The sequence below is a fragment of the Amyelois transitella genome, chromosome 18 (assembly GCF_032362555.1).
Source record: "Amyelois transitella isolate CPQ chromosome 18, ilAmyTran1.1, whole genome shotgun sequence".
NCBI classification, from domain to species: Eukaryota; Metazoa; Arthropoda; class Insecta; order Lepidoptera; family Pyralidae; genus Amyelois; species Amyelois transitella.
This window is the reverse complement of record NC_083521.1, coordinates 3,937,374-3,954,082: the sequence shown is the minus strand read 5'-3', so window position 1 is coordinate 3,954,082 and position 16,709 is coordinate 3,937,374. Positions and strand designations below refer to the sequence as shown.

General features: G+C 38.3%; 2 protein-coding genes across 2 annotated transcripts in view; one reads left to right on the top strand and one right to left on the bottom strand.

Annotated features, from left to right (window-relative positions):
• Positions 1-688: 688 nt before the first annotated feature.
• Positions 689-12,346, top strand: LOC106136138 (protein phosphatase 1 regulatory subunit 12A). The gene is made up of 8 exons (XM_013336598.2): positions 689-925; positions 2,015-2,294; positions 6,609-6,742; positions 6,882-7,054; positions 7,450-7,715; positions 8,711-11,342; positions 11,470-11,864; positions 11,952-12,346. Exons 1-8 carry the CDS (start codon positions 689-691, stop codon positions 12,254-12,256), a joined length of 4,422 nt encoding a protein of 1,473 aa, XP_013192052.2. The 3' UTR covers positions 12,257-12,346.
• Positions 12,347-12,887: 541 nt separating this feature from the next.
• LOC106136140 (dynein beta chain, ciliary) overlaps positions 12,888-16,709 on the bottom strand; it is a 35,466-nt gene continuing 31,644 nt past the window's right edge. The window contains exons 74-80 of the mRNA XM_060949154.1: positions 16,375-16,548; positions 15,633-15,701; positions 15,232-15,414; positions 14,884-15,057; positions 14,511-14,659; positions 13,645-13,839; positions 12,888-13,035 (exon numbers count right to left, since the gene is read on the bottom strand). Coding sequence (XP_060805137.1) covers positions 12,936-13,035; positions 13,645-13,839; positions 14,511-14,659; positions 14,884-15,057; positions 15,232-15,414; positions 15,633-15,701; positions 16,375-16,548 — 1,044 coding nt within the window. The 3' untranslated portion in view covers positions 12,888-12,935. The remainder of the gene's footprint in view (positions 13,036-13,644; positions 13,840-14,510; positions 14,660-14,883; positions 15,058-15,231; positions 15,415-15,632; positions 15,702-16,374; positions 16,549-16,709) is intronic.

Here is a 16,709-nt window from a genome sequence, read left to right as displayed (position 1 = left end):
AAAATTACTGTGACTTCTGTTCCGAACCCGAAGGCACTCCTGAAATGACGAAACTTTGTCAAGTTCAAGATTGTTTTGCGGCAGTCCTATAATAAAATGTTTTACGGCTAAACTTTGAATAGAAACTTCGATGTTATGGGTATCATAGTGATGTATAATTTTAACGATACAGGTGTATATCATTACTACAGATAGCGTGAATATTTATGTAGACATTGGCTGCCTAAGTTGCATTTTGACATAAAATATCATGTGTGCTTTTCGATTCGTCAGTAGTCGTAGTAATTGATTAGTTTCATCACGATTGAAAAAACTTTTCACAGTCAAAGAATTAATAAAATAATTGATTGTCAAAATCATGGATTGCAATAGTATTTTTGGGACCCTGACCAAACTTATTCTTTTGAAAACAAGTTTGTATTATGGCAATAACAAACAAGATTTTAAAAGAAAGGATACTACTGAGTAACAACAAACGGTGACCTGCTTTTGTACAGTAAGTTAATAGATTAGGTGTAAGGCGGGAGGCGCGGGCGGGGCGGGCATTGTTGCGTGTCGGCAGCGCCGCCCAGCTGCCCGCTGGCCAGGGCGGCCGGCGGCCAGTCCGCGGCACGCGCCCTCCGCGCCCGCCCGCCTCCGCGAGCCTGGCTTCGTCCCATACATGGCACACACGCTCTAACCCTCTGTTATGGACAAGCGCGCAGCCAGCGGCCGGGGCGAGCCCATCCCGAGCATCCTCAAGAAGCCCAAGAGCCGCCGCAAAGGCGATCTCCTCGACAAGAGCACCAAGATTAAGCGGGAGACGGTGGAGGGCTCGAAGAAGGGTGAGGATGTAAGCGCGCCATTGCCGCAGGGCTGCACGCCGCTCATGTACGCCTGCCAGCAGGCAGACTACAAAGCTGTTGTAGACGCCCTCAATAAGGATGTGAGTTCAGCGTCATCAGCACTATCAATGATCATATTAGTTACATCATGTAATGCAAATGGTTAGTTACATTTTGTACCATCTGCTGATATTGGACTTGAATATATGATAAAAATATCCCATTTCACTTAACAAATCATCATCGGTCATGTCATGTATTATATTTTGACTCCACTAAACTTCGAAGAAAATGCATGATGCATAAAATCACGAACATAACCATTACGGTGGCGTCGGGAGTATATGAAATGAGAAGCGTAGTGAGAGCGGCACGCGATGTTACGCCGCCGGCAACGTCTTGTAAACAACCTCGCGGGTGAACTGCGCTTTATAATGCTTCCGTCAATATTTTCTCACCGATTATACGTATACAGAGCTTTTTTATTTCATTATATTATGCTTTTGTAGCAAGATTGCAGTTTTAATAGACAAAGACTGGCCAATGTCTGAATGTCTTTATTTGTAGACAGAAATATCAATAAGGCGGCATGATTCGAAAGCGGTCGAAAGGAAAAGTTTTAAAGGAAATGCACCAGGCGATGGTTGCGGGCCGCGGGGGTAGCATCAATCAATAGACGGAATCGGTTCGCTTACAATGGGGAAGCCGTCTCACGTGTCGAGGCAACCATTAGCGATGCTTGTCTCAGTTAGCACGTGTGTACCAAGCAGTACTTGTTATGTTAATTATTTCCAGAGTAAACGTACTCCACAGGTCATACCCGCACTATCATTAGTCATTCACGTAAATCTATTCCGTTGTTCCTCTTTCAAGTGTCGGATATTAATTTTCCAGTAACTTGGTGTACCTTGGTGTAGGTATTTAGATACTATTTCTTTGTAAAGCAATTTGTTTGACATAAGGAGAAAATTAATGATTCGTCATTTTTACATCAAACAAGTCTTTACTGTTTAACTGTTAAATTCCATCTAGTTATGGTCATCACATATTATCATGCCGTACAATCACATCTCACATAACGTTGCCTGAAACTTATTACAGGTGGCTTGTCACATCATACAATTATTATATGATGTGACAAGCCACCTTTCGTCTTTAATTACAATTTATTTATATTTCTTTTACTATAGCCATCATCAGTGAGGGTACGAGACCGTGGTCTACGCTGTGCATTACACTACTGCGCTTCGAGTGGCGCAGGCGTGAGCCAGGCGTCGCGCGCCGCCTGCGCCGACCGCGTGCTGATGGCTGCGCCAGCGCTGGCCGACGCCCGCGACGCCGATGGTCTGACGCCGCTCCATCTGGCGGTGGTCCACGGAAACGTGCCGCTAGTGCAAACCCTCCTGGCGGCAGGCGCTGACGTCAACGCCAGAGACGATGAACATCACACAGTTGTCCATTGGGCTACTGGTAAGACTTTCAACACTATTTAAATGGCACTGAAAGTATCAGCAGTAGCAAAGTATCACACGCCGCGGCGCTGCTTGCAAAAATTTAAAATTTCGATACCTGATTTCCGTTGGGACTTTCAAGAAATCCTTTCTGTACACATTTACAAATCTCTCTATTGAGCGGTTTGGCCTTTGCGTATATTTTCAGTAAATCAATCAGTGTCCTATTTTATGTATTTAGTTTTGTTGCCTTTGTATAATTAATTTGTTTATGCATAATTGCACACTTTTTTAATAATTTGAAAACTTGTATTAGTACACGTTCTTCGTATCTTTACATGCGTAAACTAAACCGGACCAATTAATTCTTGGGTTAATCCAATATCTACCTATTTATTTGTGAAAATTATTTATATGCTTTAAAAATAAATGGTTATCACAAAACATTTAGATGGCTAATATTTTGCTTTTGATCATTTATTTTACCTTCTAAATGTATGACAGTTCTGTTAAATCCATATTCGGCCCACAAACACATTAATTCCGCTCCCTCGCACAGTAAGCTTAAAGCTCTTATCTAACCGCTGTCAAAGGTAAGCACATCGCACCGACGAATCAGAATACCCACTGCACGCGACTCCACTAATTACGAAATGGTGGAGTTATACCTTACTTACGTACTCGTATATAAAAATAAATTTACCATATATATTTAGTAATATCAATGAAGAAATTTGGGGTATATTATTCTAATTTCTATGAATATTCATGAGTCAACCTATGTATCTTCTAAAATTACTTATCTTACCAAATAGGTACATCAATTGTACAAAATACTTAACATTTTTATAGGTATATATACCAAAAAAAAACAAAACCTCTAACACCAGGCTGGGTAGTGTCGGTTGACTGGTTGTCTGACACCCACTATCTAAGAAAGGTACTTGTACCTATACTTACTCGTACCCCCGCCTTGATTAAAGCCTCTGTTTCACTGACGCAAACTGATATAATAATAAGTGGACTGACTCATAATTGAAGTGCACGAGAACTGATTCTAGGGTGTGTACTGTACCTACATACAGTGTAAGTTAATCAGACATCTAGTAAGAAAGAAAGATGTATCGGTAAGTTACTTTGCTGACGTAAGCAAAACTGTCAGTACTTTCAAAACAACCGACTTTTCTTGCCGCACGCGAGCAATTAGTTTGAGGCTAGCAGCTGTAAGCTGGCTGTTCTGCATAATTCAATCTTCGAGTTTGCACTGAATCATGATATCAAAAGCCACTTCACAATCAATAGCGAAAAGTGGAATGATAGATTCATTGCATTTAATTTACCTTATCCAATTCTCAAAGGCTCTGTGTTTTTATACCCTACATATCCATAAAAAAATCGTGTGTATTTTAATGTAAATGAACAATATTCGGCCTCTGTGGCGCAGCGGTAGTACGCTTGTCTGTGACACCGTAGGTTCGGGGTTCGAAACCCGGCCAGGGCATGATGAGAAAAGAACTTTTTCTGATTGGCCTGGGTCTTGAATGTTCATCTATATAAGTATTTATTATAAAATATACAAGTATCGTTGAGTTAGTATCTCGTTACACAAGTCTCAAACTTACTTCGAGGCTAACTCAATCAGTGTGATTTGTCCCGTATATATTTATTTATTTATTATTCAACGACCGATGGCTTGCCTGTTGGACAACTATACCTACATATTTTCGTATCGATATCGTAAGAAGAAAATGGGCATGGCGTAAGAAAGCAACAACATCTTGTTTACCAAGTTGCAGCCGAATGTACAAATATATAGAGTTTTAGATCTGATAAGTTGTTTCATTTGATATTATGCCAAATTTTAATTGCTCATAAATATTGTTAGAAATTTGCGAAGGACGATGCAACTGGAAGAAAATAGGATAGAGATTATTATAAAATTTTGCTCTACGATTGCTGATAAATATATTTTAATGTGGGTTTTTTAGTTACATTTGTAGATGAATGTCATTGTGTTTGTAACTTTTTACCTTTAACTGACTCGGGTATAGTGTTACGATATCAAGTTGTCGCTACCTGCACGCGAGCTCTAGTCATTAATTTCAGAGACCCAACATGTAAGATCGTTGCTTTAAAGGTGATCGTTGAATATAGGTGGTGAGGTACTTAATTTAATTTTTTAAGTATTTGCGTAAGTAGTTATTAGAATTATTGCGTTATACTACTTAACGGTTGGCATATAAAGTGAAAACAAGTAGCGCCCTCTTTCTGGGCTTATTTAAGAAAATTATCTCTGTTGTCCTATAGGGGTACAATGTATTCTCTCGTTCACATTCTATTCTAAGTTTAGATATTTGTAAAGTTGACGTTGTTGAAGAAAATGCTGCAGTGCAGTTTGTTACCGCTTCTTCTGCACTGACGCCTTGGAAGCGGCAGTAAACTTAGTTTTTAAGTAATTTATTTGACGTCAACCAATGTTGTGAAACCAAAAGTTTTGACAATTATTAAGCGATATGAAGTTTCCTATAATAATGAATAAAAATTTTGAATTTGAATTTGGACGCCTAGAGGGATAGACAATGTAATTCACGAAACAATTAAAATGTACCTACTGTACGTTTGATCTACGCGACCCTGTTACGAAACCTAATCCGACCTTGATCATTGTAACACATTCAGAAGTATGGGTATTTAGCAGTCTCAGGAAATTTATCCTCACCGCAAAAACATTCAAACTAGTATGTTTTATAAGTAAAACAATTTCTAAGAAAAAAATTCAACAAATATCAACCAATCGATGATCATAACCACAAGTATTTGCTAATAACTTGCACGCTTAACTACTGGTTTTGTAACTGGTAGCGCAGGTTTTATTGGCACTTGGTAAAGGAAAATATCTGAGCCGGGAAATCATGTTTTTATATTTTTTATGTGCTTCATGGGTATTAATCAAGACCAACCAGGAATTAAAAGTCTAAAGAGTTTTTCATTGAGAATTTTTCGCTAGTGTCTTTCGCAATTTCATTAATTAAATTAATTTATAAAGTTTAAGTTTCACTTTTGAACTGCTTCATTTTGCTCCAAAACTGAATGTCCCTTATCTATATTTATGCGTCCCACAAACTGCAGGAAAGTGAAAGACAAGTTCGTACACTTCAAAAAACATATCCAATCCAACAGCTTTCAGTAGTCTAGATCTACTTAAAAATAGTGCTTAGTATACTAAATACTTACCTTCAACCAAGTAAAAAGTTTTAACTATCTTATTCCCGACATGTTAAAGAGCTGACATTTACCCTGGTGTAAAGTTGTTAGAAACGGCCTTTATGTTTCCGTCGTTTGTAGAAGGAGGTTCGGCGGACGTCCGATTCAAATGGCCTTCTGCTTTCTACTCCCAAGGGCTCGCGATCTTGGTTTTTTTTTGGTTTAAATAGGTCTAGATTTATTTTATTGCTGTTAATAACTAGTATAATTTCCTTTCCATGGTTAGTTTGGTGAAAACTTTTGTAAGTTTATTTAGGTTTGTGTTTTTTCACAAAATTACCATAAATTTGTAGTTTTAATATACTTACGTTTTATTTTATTGCCCTGTATAAAACGTAGTACCTCTTTTGGCACAAATATTTCCTTACTATAACCCACATTTCACTTATCTGAAGTAGGTAGTTAAAATGCAATATTAATTCTTATAGTGCATTTTTGGAAGAATCAAGTAATTGTGAAGAGTAGCGCATGAATATTTCACCGTCATTATATGATAAGCCACGGTGGTGGGCGTGGGGAGTCTACAGGGGGTGTCCGGCTGTATTGACCCACCACCAAGGTCAGCCCTTGAACTACCCGCGCCACATATCTAGGACTAAACTTAGGAGAATTCAAAGGTCATGTCCGACTGATGAGGCGAATGGATTATGTAGGTACGTCAGTTGAGGTCAAGTTGTTAACGGCTATACGATTTATTTGGTGTTTTATTGTGACTCACAATAAAATACCGATTTGTGACTTTTTGATAAATTGTAACAAAGAGCACAGCAGTGAACGACCAATTAGCTTTCCTGCTCTTAAATCAGTGTTCTTTCAAATAGACTAGAATTTATCTACTCATAGATGTAGAAGACACGTGCGTCCCTAAAAACTTTATATGTTAACAAATTTCAACAATTGTTTTAACATAAGTGTAGTGTATAGCAACTAGAGTTCAAGTAAATAGGTACTTAAATAAACATAATGCTCAGATTGTAATTTATACATTTATGTTGTAGTTGTTTTCAAAACTAGTTTGAATAGCATACAAAAGATTCATTGATGTTGTAGAAAACTTTATTTTTCTTAGTGTGTGGAGAGGTGGGTGCTCTGCGAGCAGTGCTAGCCGCCGGCGCAGACGCGGCAACCCCGGACCAGCACGGTGGCTACCCGCTGCACTACGCGGCTCAGATGTGTGGCGCTCCGGCGGCCACCGACCATCAGGTTAGCTTTAGTCAAAAGTACTCGAAACCCGTGTTAACAACATCACTACCACATTTTTCTTTATCTTTATCGGCATTCCCCGAAGGTATAATGGGCAAAAGCTTCAAGTAACAAGTAATTCAGGCGTGTACTTTTACAGACCCGAGGTGCGGCGCTTGAAGTGCTTCGAGCCCTGGTGAAGGAGGGCGGCGCGCGAGTAGACGTGCGTGACGCCGACGGTCGCACGCCGCTCCTTTGGGCGGCCTCCGCTGGCTCGGCAGCTGCGGTGCTTGCCCTGCACCAGGCGGGAGCCAAGGTCGATGACGCTGATAGGTAGCGTACTTTTTTAAGCTAATCTTTTGAAATAAAAGCAAACGCGAGAGCAATGCTATACGAGTTATAGGAACCTAATCATGGGAATGGTCTTCCATGACTGGACTCGTGTCGACCCGAACAGGAGATTGAAAGAGCAATGACGATGGTAGCATAATCTTAAGAACTTTGTTTCTTTAAATAACGCCAATCTCTCTCTGATTATTGCATGATTCCGGTTGCATTCTTAACCGATGTGCGTAGAAACCTAGGGTCCGCTTTTACTGCCTTTGGTAGTGTTAAAATTTATTCAACGATATTGATAAGATTAAATCTGGGTGATCAAAGTGGAATAAACGGAAATAAAATAATCAGCACAATTTGTTTATATCTTACAACATACTATACTATTTCAGAGATGGTCTGACAGCATTGCACTGTGCTGCAGCGCGAGGCCACACAGAAGCTCTGGAGACTTTGCTAGGGCTGTGTGGCGCCCGAGTTGACGTGGCGGATTCACACGGCTGCACCCCGCTACACTATGCGGCTGCACTGGGGCACGCCGACGCCACTGCCGCCCTGCTGCAGCACGGAGCTGATTCCCATCGACAGGACAGAAGGGGACGCAGTCCAGCACATACTGCGGCTGCTAAAGGACAGATCGAAACAGTGCGCATTCTTGGTGAGCAGCTTTTTCTACACTAATATTATAAAGAGGAAAACTTTGTTTGTTTGGTTGTAATGAATAGGCTCAGAAACTACTGGACCGATTTTAAAAATTCTTTCACCATTCGAAAGCTACATTATCCACTAGTAACATAGACTATATTTTATTTTGGAAAAAAATAGGGTTCCGTAATATATTTGGATTTTTCAGACACAAACTGAAAAAAATCAACCAAAAAGTTACTTATTTTGCGTACGCTGCCTAAACTACAAAAGATAGAACCATAAAATGTTTTAATTAATTGTAGATCTTATAAATATCTACAAAAAAAGTCCGCGACACACTATACCTATCTATGTCGAGTGAGGCACAACAACCACATTTTTATTTAAAAATCTTGAATTTTTTTTGGTCTACATTTAAACGCGTTTTTTTACTCATGCTATCAATCCTTATCAAAATAAATAATTTCATCAATAAGTACAGTTTATGTAGATAATATTTGGTCTTTGAATGATTAAAATTGGACGTTTGGTTTTGAAGTTGTGGTGAAATTAAAATATTACGATTTCTGCTGCACGGCCCGTTCCGAAGTGAGCAAGACTTAGCCGCTTTGCGGGCGGTCCTTTAGTTAGTTCTAATAGAGATATATTTAGTATCGGCTATGCATCCGTGCGAAGCCGGGGCGGGTTGCTAGTGTTTTATATTTTTGTCTTCTAGTGTTATCTATAAGGGATATTTTAGATGGTTTTTGTTTGAGTGGTAATTACTATCCAAATTTGGTGTGTGAAATCCGCTTAGTAGTAGTGCGTATTAGGTTTTTTATATTAGTTTTTTTAACTATCTTTAAAATAAATTGCATTTGCAATTTAAAAAAAAATTGAAAGGGATGCAAACTCATAAAATAACTTTATAAAAATAACAATAATTTTATAATGATCGTTAATTCAGGATTTAATTTGTAGTAATTATCTAGTAAAAACATTCATTTAGAAATGTTCTGTCTTCAGGATCAAGAGGTGCCAATCTTTGGCTAAGAAATTCAAAAGGTGATCTTCCCTTGCACGAAGCAGTTGCCTCTGGTAGAAGAGAATTGGTGAAATGGCTGCTTGATGGAAGACCGTCGCAAGTAAATGCAACCAATCACGAGGGACGCACCCCTCTTCATATTGCCGCAGCAACAGATAATGCTGATCTTTGTCGTCTTCTCTTAGATCGAGGGGCGGAAGTCAATCTTGTAGCAAGATCATCTAAAAATGATCCATTAACACCGTTAGATTGTGCTAGTACTCGTGGTCATAGGTCTACTGCAAAATATTTACAAATGCACGGTGGTCTGCCGGCCTCAAAATTAGCAAACACTCAAATTGTTATCGATGGTGCTCCTATCACAAGTTTACCATCAAGACGAGTTACCAGTACTAAAATTGACGTCAGAGACAGAATAAGAATTGAAAAGAGAGAAGTAGTTGAACTTTCAAGCCCCTTACAAGAAAGAAGGCAAATAAGAGGTGTCAGTGATTATTCAAGCAATGAATCATTATCAGGGGAGAAAAAACGATCAAGACATAAATCTGAAAATAAATATTCAGGAATGCGTGATAGGAGAAAAAGAATAGAAGCTCAAAAAAGTTATAGTGATGGTTACGATAGTGAATTAGATGGCTACAGAAAAGAGCATTACGACCAGAGAAGTAAAAAGGGCTCAAGAAAAACTAGATCCAAAAGTGAACCTTCTAAACGAGATGGAAGCAGCGGTAAACATCCCCGAAGATTTAAATCCGATACTGATAGTTCTTCAGAGGCTGAAAGTTATTCTGAAAAGAAAAAGAGCAAACGTCATCGTAAAAGGAATAAGAGAAAATCTAGTTCTTCAGAGAGTAGTTCGTCTGAATCCAGCGAACGTCGCAGCACAAAGAGAAAAGGGAAGAAAACATCTATTCATATAGAAAATGATGACGAAAAACAAAGTGTTAATATTATTAAATATAAAAACACAGAAAAAGTAGACAACACTAGTGAACATGAAAGACCTACTGAGAATACTGAAGTATTAGTTACTGCTGAGAAACCAGAGCATTCTGAAAATTTGGAAAATCAATTAGTAAAAAGCAAAACTCTCAGCGAAACAGAAACAGATACCCTATCAGTTAAAACTAATATGATCGTGACGGAAGCACAAATTCATATGGAACGTGAATCAAGTCAACATGGAAATTCAGAGATAACAGTTACTGTTGATTCTTCAAACAACGTTTCAATAGAAACAGCAAATTTGTCAGTATCGCAAAAAAGTTTAGACGACGAAAATAATACTTTACAAAATAAGTCAGAACCTACTATTGAAAATAATGAAGTACAAGAAACAGCTATGATTGATAAAGCTGAAGAATTGATAGAACCACAAAAAGCTAAGACTGATGGTACAGAACCAAAAACTTCTGACGGCATTATTAAAAAAGACGTCTTACCTTTAACGATTACTGAAAATATAACAAATACTGAAGTAACTAAGAGTAAAACCTCAGTTGAGGAAGAAGAATCAGCAAAAAATAAAGAAAAACCGGATCAAAAAGACCCTCAAATATCCGCTACGTCAAGTTCTATACCAGGCAATGACACTAAAACTAGTGGAACTTCTCCGTCTACGACAGCAGCGCGAAAACGATCTTTCCAAGTGCTATCAGGTCCAGACGAAGCTTTGATACAGAGTAAAGATTCTGGTGATTTTAAAACGAGCCTTGATGCTCCAAGCATTGATAGAACAGATTTACAGGATAAAAGTTCTCCTGTTGTTTCATTTGCAAATAAGGATGATATATTTGAAAGTAAAGATCCAGAAAAGCCTTGTGACCATTTGATGGGCGAACATGTTGATCACCCGAATGCAGATGTAGAAAAAGAGTTGGATGAAAAGCGGAAAGAATACGCTTCTACTACTGGAAGTAGCACGGAAGTTAGTCAGAGTATTGATAAAGGTCTAGTTTCAGTAATTGATGGAAATATCCCGGATTCAGACGACAGAGGGCTACAGCAGGTGATAACAGAAAGTGTACCAGAACCATATGACATTAATTTACAGTTATCACATACATCTCCGGGGAGAATAAGGAAAACTTCTAAAGATAGTCATGTAAGTAGTAGGAAAAGTAGTATTTATGAAACCGAGAGTTACAAAGTACTTTCTGATGTAGCAAGTGCTCCAGATACCGTAGTCACCACGATCGGAATATTGAAGAAAACTCTTGACAACGATGACAAAGGAACAAAAGATAGTACATATGGACGAGTGCCCAGCGTCAGTGATAATGAAATTTATAGTCATTCCGAAGCTAATGGTAGGAGGAAAAGGTTTCGAAAAAAGGGACGTACTAAAAGTCGAACAACAATTAGATCCAAGAGTGAAAATTCAGAAAGAGGGTACGAGTCCAGTGGGATGATGGATTCTGGTTTCGAACCAAGCCCAAGAGCTCTACAACGACGAATAACAAGTCCTCGTTTGGCTGCTTACTATCAGACACGAAATGCCAGCGGAAGATATTCCGGTAAATCCGACAGCAGGATTCCAGTGAGAAAACCGGGAGACAAGTATGCTGTGGATATGAAATCGGTTACCCAACGAATTCAAACAAATATGAGAAGGTATGTATGTATTTCGTTTAAACTTACATTTACAATCTACACACACACATTCAGGTTGTAGACCTAGTACTAATACTTTTTGCCATGTTAAATAAGATTTTTATATCATTGATATTGTTTCTTTCAGGTATTATTGCGAAAGAAAGCTTTTTCAGCATTTGCTTGAACTTAAGCGGCTGCAAATTAGGACAAGTAAAACAAATGAAGCTGTTCTCGTTAAAAGAGCTATTGATGAATATAACAAATCTAGTCTTGCTAATGTCGGACTGGGACCATACAATAGCCCAGACTTTTCTTTCAGCAGTTTTGAAAAATTTCTTTACGACAGCTTAAGAAAACTACAGAAAAGTAGTAAGAGACATTTGGATAACTTGCCAGAGAAACCAATAGATTTTGATTACGGAGAAAGTGAATTGTACAAAATGAGTGCTATTCCGGATAACCCTTGTCTTTGTACAAGCAAAACACATAGATGTTTTCACGCAGTACATGCATACACTGGCGTTCCTTGTGCTGCTTATTGTAAGTACCACTTTAGAAAGGTTAACAATGAAATTATTTTTTTCTACTATGCGGATTTAAAGATTTAATTCCTTTTTTTTCTTTCAGTACCCTATAAATGGGACCATCACACTATGCCAAAACCTGCCACGGCAGGCCCAAGCACGAAGGCAAAAGGATTTCTTCCAAAGATAAATTCAAAGCCTCCGAGTGGTTCTGGCAAAGCGCACGTCACCCTCGAGGTGTCCCACGGAAACGAAAAGCAGCTGATAGCACTCCCCGCTGAGAGACTTGATAAGAATAAGAGATATTACGTCACGTTTACTGTGAAAGGCTCAGAGCCTCCCTCGGACAACGACATCACGTCGTCGCCCAATGCCACACTAAACACTAAAAGTGTACGAAGTGGCTGAAAATTAAAAAGAAAACACTCACTGCCAGATAGTGTTTTAAAGATTCTATCTAATGAAGATCTATTCTATAATGTTATTTTGTGTTGATAAGCACACATTTTGAAGTTGTGAAATTGTATTCAAATGGTATTTAATAGGAGACTGAAAGAAGCCGTCCATAATTATTATCACAGCTATTGTAGCTGAAAACCTATTTTTCTATAAAAAGATGCAAATATTGTATATTTTAAATATTGTATTTTCATTCAACACTTGCTATATAATTTGTAAACATTTGTAGTCTTCCCTCCCAATAAAATGTTGTGGTATACTTGCACAATTATACTAAATAAAAAGTATGTATGTATGTTTGTTTCGTCCATTCGTTGTTAGCACTAACTTGTTCAGAGAATCGCAAATTCGTAGAAATTTAAATAAATTATTGGAGCGAAGTTGTTAGTTTCATTGATTTTAATTGAAACCTTACATAGAAGTCAGGTATAATATTTCATATAACTTTCTAAAACCAATAAGTTTTGTTAGAAAACCCTGGAGAAACAGATATACTTATGTATATTTCAATTAAACATGGGGTAATAACTAATAGTTTTATTAAAATGTAACATAATTAAAAATTTATTACTCTAAATAATATAAGCATAATAATTGGGGCAGCCTGCAACTTGATTCAAAAATATCGCTAAACTCCGAGCAGTAAAGCCACTCCCGCGAGGGTCCAGCGAGTCGGCTTGTCTTTAGTTTTCAGGTTGAAAGTCCATACAAACGTGGGCCCACGCATTCTGTAATTTAAAATTTCATGTGTTATAAACAGAGATCGGAATAGGTAGATTAATTTTACGTACTTGCATCATGAATTGCCATAGAAAGCATAACATGGATAAGCCTCTTTTCCGGGATTCCATTTCAGTACTTACACTTACAGTAAACTACATTGTCCGCGGGTAACATAGGACTACAATTTACGTGAACGAAGTCGGGTGAAAACAGCTACCACTAATATATTATTCATCCCACTTGTAAAAATTCCGGAAAAAATCTTAATAATTTACAAATCCATATTAATATATACGTTTCAGTTCATTGACCCCAATTCAATCTACCTATTCCGATCTCTGGTTAAAAAATATTTTGTTATTTCTATTCAAGTTTAAAATTATTAGATAAGTCTTTTCGGTAAGTACTGTTGATCAGAAAGATATTAATTTGCCGACTGGAGACTAAAGACTCGTAAGCGCAGAGATGTCACAAGTACCGTTGACGTCTTACTTTCACGTTCACTTACACCCATTTCTACGCACAGCCTTAGCCTTTCTGAGCCGTGGAACGCAAAAGTGGTTTCGCCTAGGTATACAACGGCAAGAACAAAATCCAGGGCACAATGAACTCACCGAATCTTATAGACCGGGCACTCGTACACATTCCTGGTGTCCTGCTTGTCCTGGGTGACGGCCTTGACGAAGATGACGGGCACGATGGGGAACAGCTCCATCATGCGCGACTCCACGATGCCGCCCGTGGCCGTGTCCCAGCGGGCGCCCTCCATGTACAGCCCGTGGATGTTGGCTCCTTCGCGTGGAGGAGCGCTACGAGTAAATGATAAACATTCATTTTCATTAACACATTGATAAATTGTAGTTGCCGCGTGATTTACTTTAGAATAGAACCATTCTATATCACTGATGCACTTTAGAATAGAACCACTCTATGTCTTTTCCATGAATGTCGTTAAAGACGACTAAGGGATGGGTGTATAAACTTGGAATACATCTTGTAGGCGATAAGCTAGAACCAGGCACTATTTGAATATCAATTCTATGATAAAGGCATACAGCTGAACGTGGCCTTCCAGTGTTTTCAAGACGGTAGGCCCCGCAAGAGATTTTCTTTAAAATTGGTGTCGTTGCCATAGTTTCAAGAATTCAATGATTAATATCAATTTACAGCCTCTACTTAGTTTAAAACTGAATCAAATGTCTACATTGAATCAGATGGTATCGGTCAAGCAGGTATTTTGCTCTACGTTGAACACGATGAGTTTATTGTCACAGTCAGAAAATGCCAAAAACCTTACCATCCCACAAATATTTATATTGTTATTTCTTTCGTTTTGTGATGCCAAAGGCTTTCCTATAGTGCCTGCCCTAAACTAACGGACAACATTCTGGAAAATATTGATGTATATAAATGAAGTAAAAGAAGTTCAGGCATCGTGTGGCAATTAATATACATTATTGGATATAAGGATATGTGTTACTTGAAATCGGATCTACTCTTCTTGGTGACGTCGCAGTTGAGGCACATCTTGTCGAGCGGCCACTCGTTCTTGCGCGCCGTCTGCTGCATGATGGCCGTGAGGAAAGACTGCGGGTTGAAGAATCCGGCCAGCCACACTGCAGGTGGTAGCTGTCGCACAAAAAGCGTAAAATAGAGCAACTGAAATAATTTCTACCTATAAGTCATAAGAAAACTTACATTTTTAACTTATTTACTATTATTGTTTGCGATATATATATCTTATTTGACTTGTCGTCTATGTAAGGGCCATAAGGTAACAATGTCGTCATTGTCTCTATAGTAAAAAAATTTACTCATAGGAATTGGAAGAAAAGATAAAAATCATTGCTTACATTGAAGTCTCCAGACCAATTCTCCAGTTCAGTAAGACGCAGACACAAGTCTGAGAACCACGCCGCCAAACCGAGTAGACTCGGGTACGCGAGCTTGGTCCACGAATCAGGCACTTTGTCCATGAACAACGACTCCATCAGCTTTTCCATGTCGCTACTGATCGTCAATTCACCCTGGGAAAATATATTGATAAGTAAAAATCGCAAAATTAGAAAAGTTTTTACATAAAAAAAAGAGTTAGTAGGATACGTTTAGGAGTTTCATCTGTGTTTTGATATCTCTAATATTAATTTCATTATCCTTATCTATAAAGCTAAATATGAAAAATAAATGTTGAGCTTGAAGACCTTTAATCCCAGTTCCAGCTCCTTCAGCGACCTCCTGATCTCCCCCATGAGGCGGTTCATGCGCTCGCACTCCTGCAGCGCCACGATGGTGAAGGGCGTCAACTCCTCCACCTTCCCCATCAGCTCTTGAAGGTTGAAAGGCTCCGGCACGCGGTCCATTATGTCATCTAGTATGTAGCGGACCTAAAATTTCATAGTTTGTACAGGACAACTTTTATGCATTAGACAATTTGTAGGTTTGAAGACTACAACGCTATGTGGACCACTGAAGCGACAAAAATAATAAAAGGAATAAGTAGAAATACATATATTCTATAACATAGAAGTTAAAAAAAAAAGATTTTTTAAAGTGAAAACTGTAATCAGTGGGTTGTTTCTTAAATTATGTATGTAGTGTTTACCATTTCTTCTTTGGTTGCTCCACCACCAGCTTGGGCGCCTGTGTCACGCGGTTGCATCTCAAACACCACCTAATTACAAACAAACAATGAAAATAAATAAATATTCTTGTATCTAATACAAAACTCAAGACGAAGTAGGTAGTAGGTATATCCATGAAAATTGCAATTTGACGGTGTATCACTGATGGCGGGTGGTAAACCAATCGGCGAACTTAATTTATACTTTTTAAATCTTTATTTTGGATACAAAATGTGCATTCTCGTCGAAAAAATTCTAAACGGAAACATCCACTCACAAATTACTTTCAGTAAACGAACATATAAGCACCATTTAAGAAATACTAATAAAATAAAACTAATCACACCCCGAACCAACTACGGTAAGATTCATATTGTATGAAGGGGCGCAAATGTACAACAGACTGCCAAATGAACTGAAAGAATGCAAATCTTTGACTTTGTTCACAGAAAGATTAAAAAAACATGTCTACGAACAAGCTTAAAATTATTGTTGTGACAACTGTGTTTATTTAAAAATTTAACACTGCTTGAACGCGTTACTTGTTTACTATTATGTTGTATTAGATTAAGGCTCATTGTAAGTGAATTTAATTCTTTGTGAGTCAAATAAATATCTTTAAACCTAATCTGGCATAACGACGTGAGCAGCAAACAAGGTCGCACATCCTCCAATTCTTTATAAATTAATTGTTTACTACTGAAAGTAACGAAGTCTATCTACCTTGAACAATCTCTCGGAGACGGTAGTGAGGTACCCTATCTCTGCGTTGGGATGAAGACCATACAAGTATGGTGTCTCGTCGGGCAAGAAGTCGTCTATATACTGGTGGTAGCCTACATAGTCCGAATTAGGCGGTGAAATGAACCCTGGTGCCAGTTGTGCTTCGCCGTCAACCTGATGAATAATTATAAGTAAATATATACGGGAAAAATTACACAGATTGAGTTAGCCTCGAAGTAAGTTCGAGACTTGTGTTACTAGATACTAACTCAACGATACTATATTTTATAATAAAAACTTATATAGATAAACATTCAAGATCCAGGCCAATCAGA

Bases quoted from the DNA above. Each gene is read 5' to 3' on its own strand.
- LOC106136138 (XM_013336598.2), top strand. From the start codon at position 689: ATGGACAAGCGCGCAGCCAGCGGCCGGGGCGAGCCCATCCCGAGCATC. The intron at 2,295-6,608 runs GTAAGACTTTCA...TATTTTTCTTAG, and splicing joins AGTTGTCCATTGGGCTACTG to TGTGTGGAGAGGTGGGTGCT. The intron at 11,865-11,951 runs GTAAGTACCACT...TTTTTCTTTCAG, and splicing joins CGTTCCTTGTGCTGCTTATT to TACCCTATAAATGGGACCAT.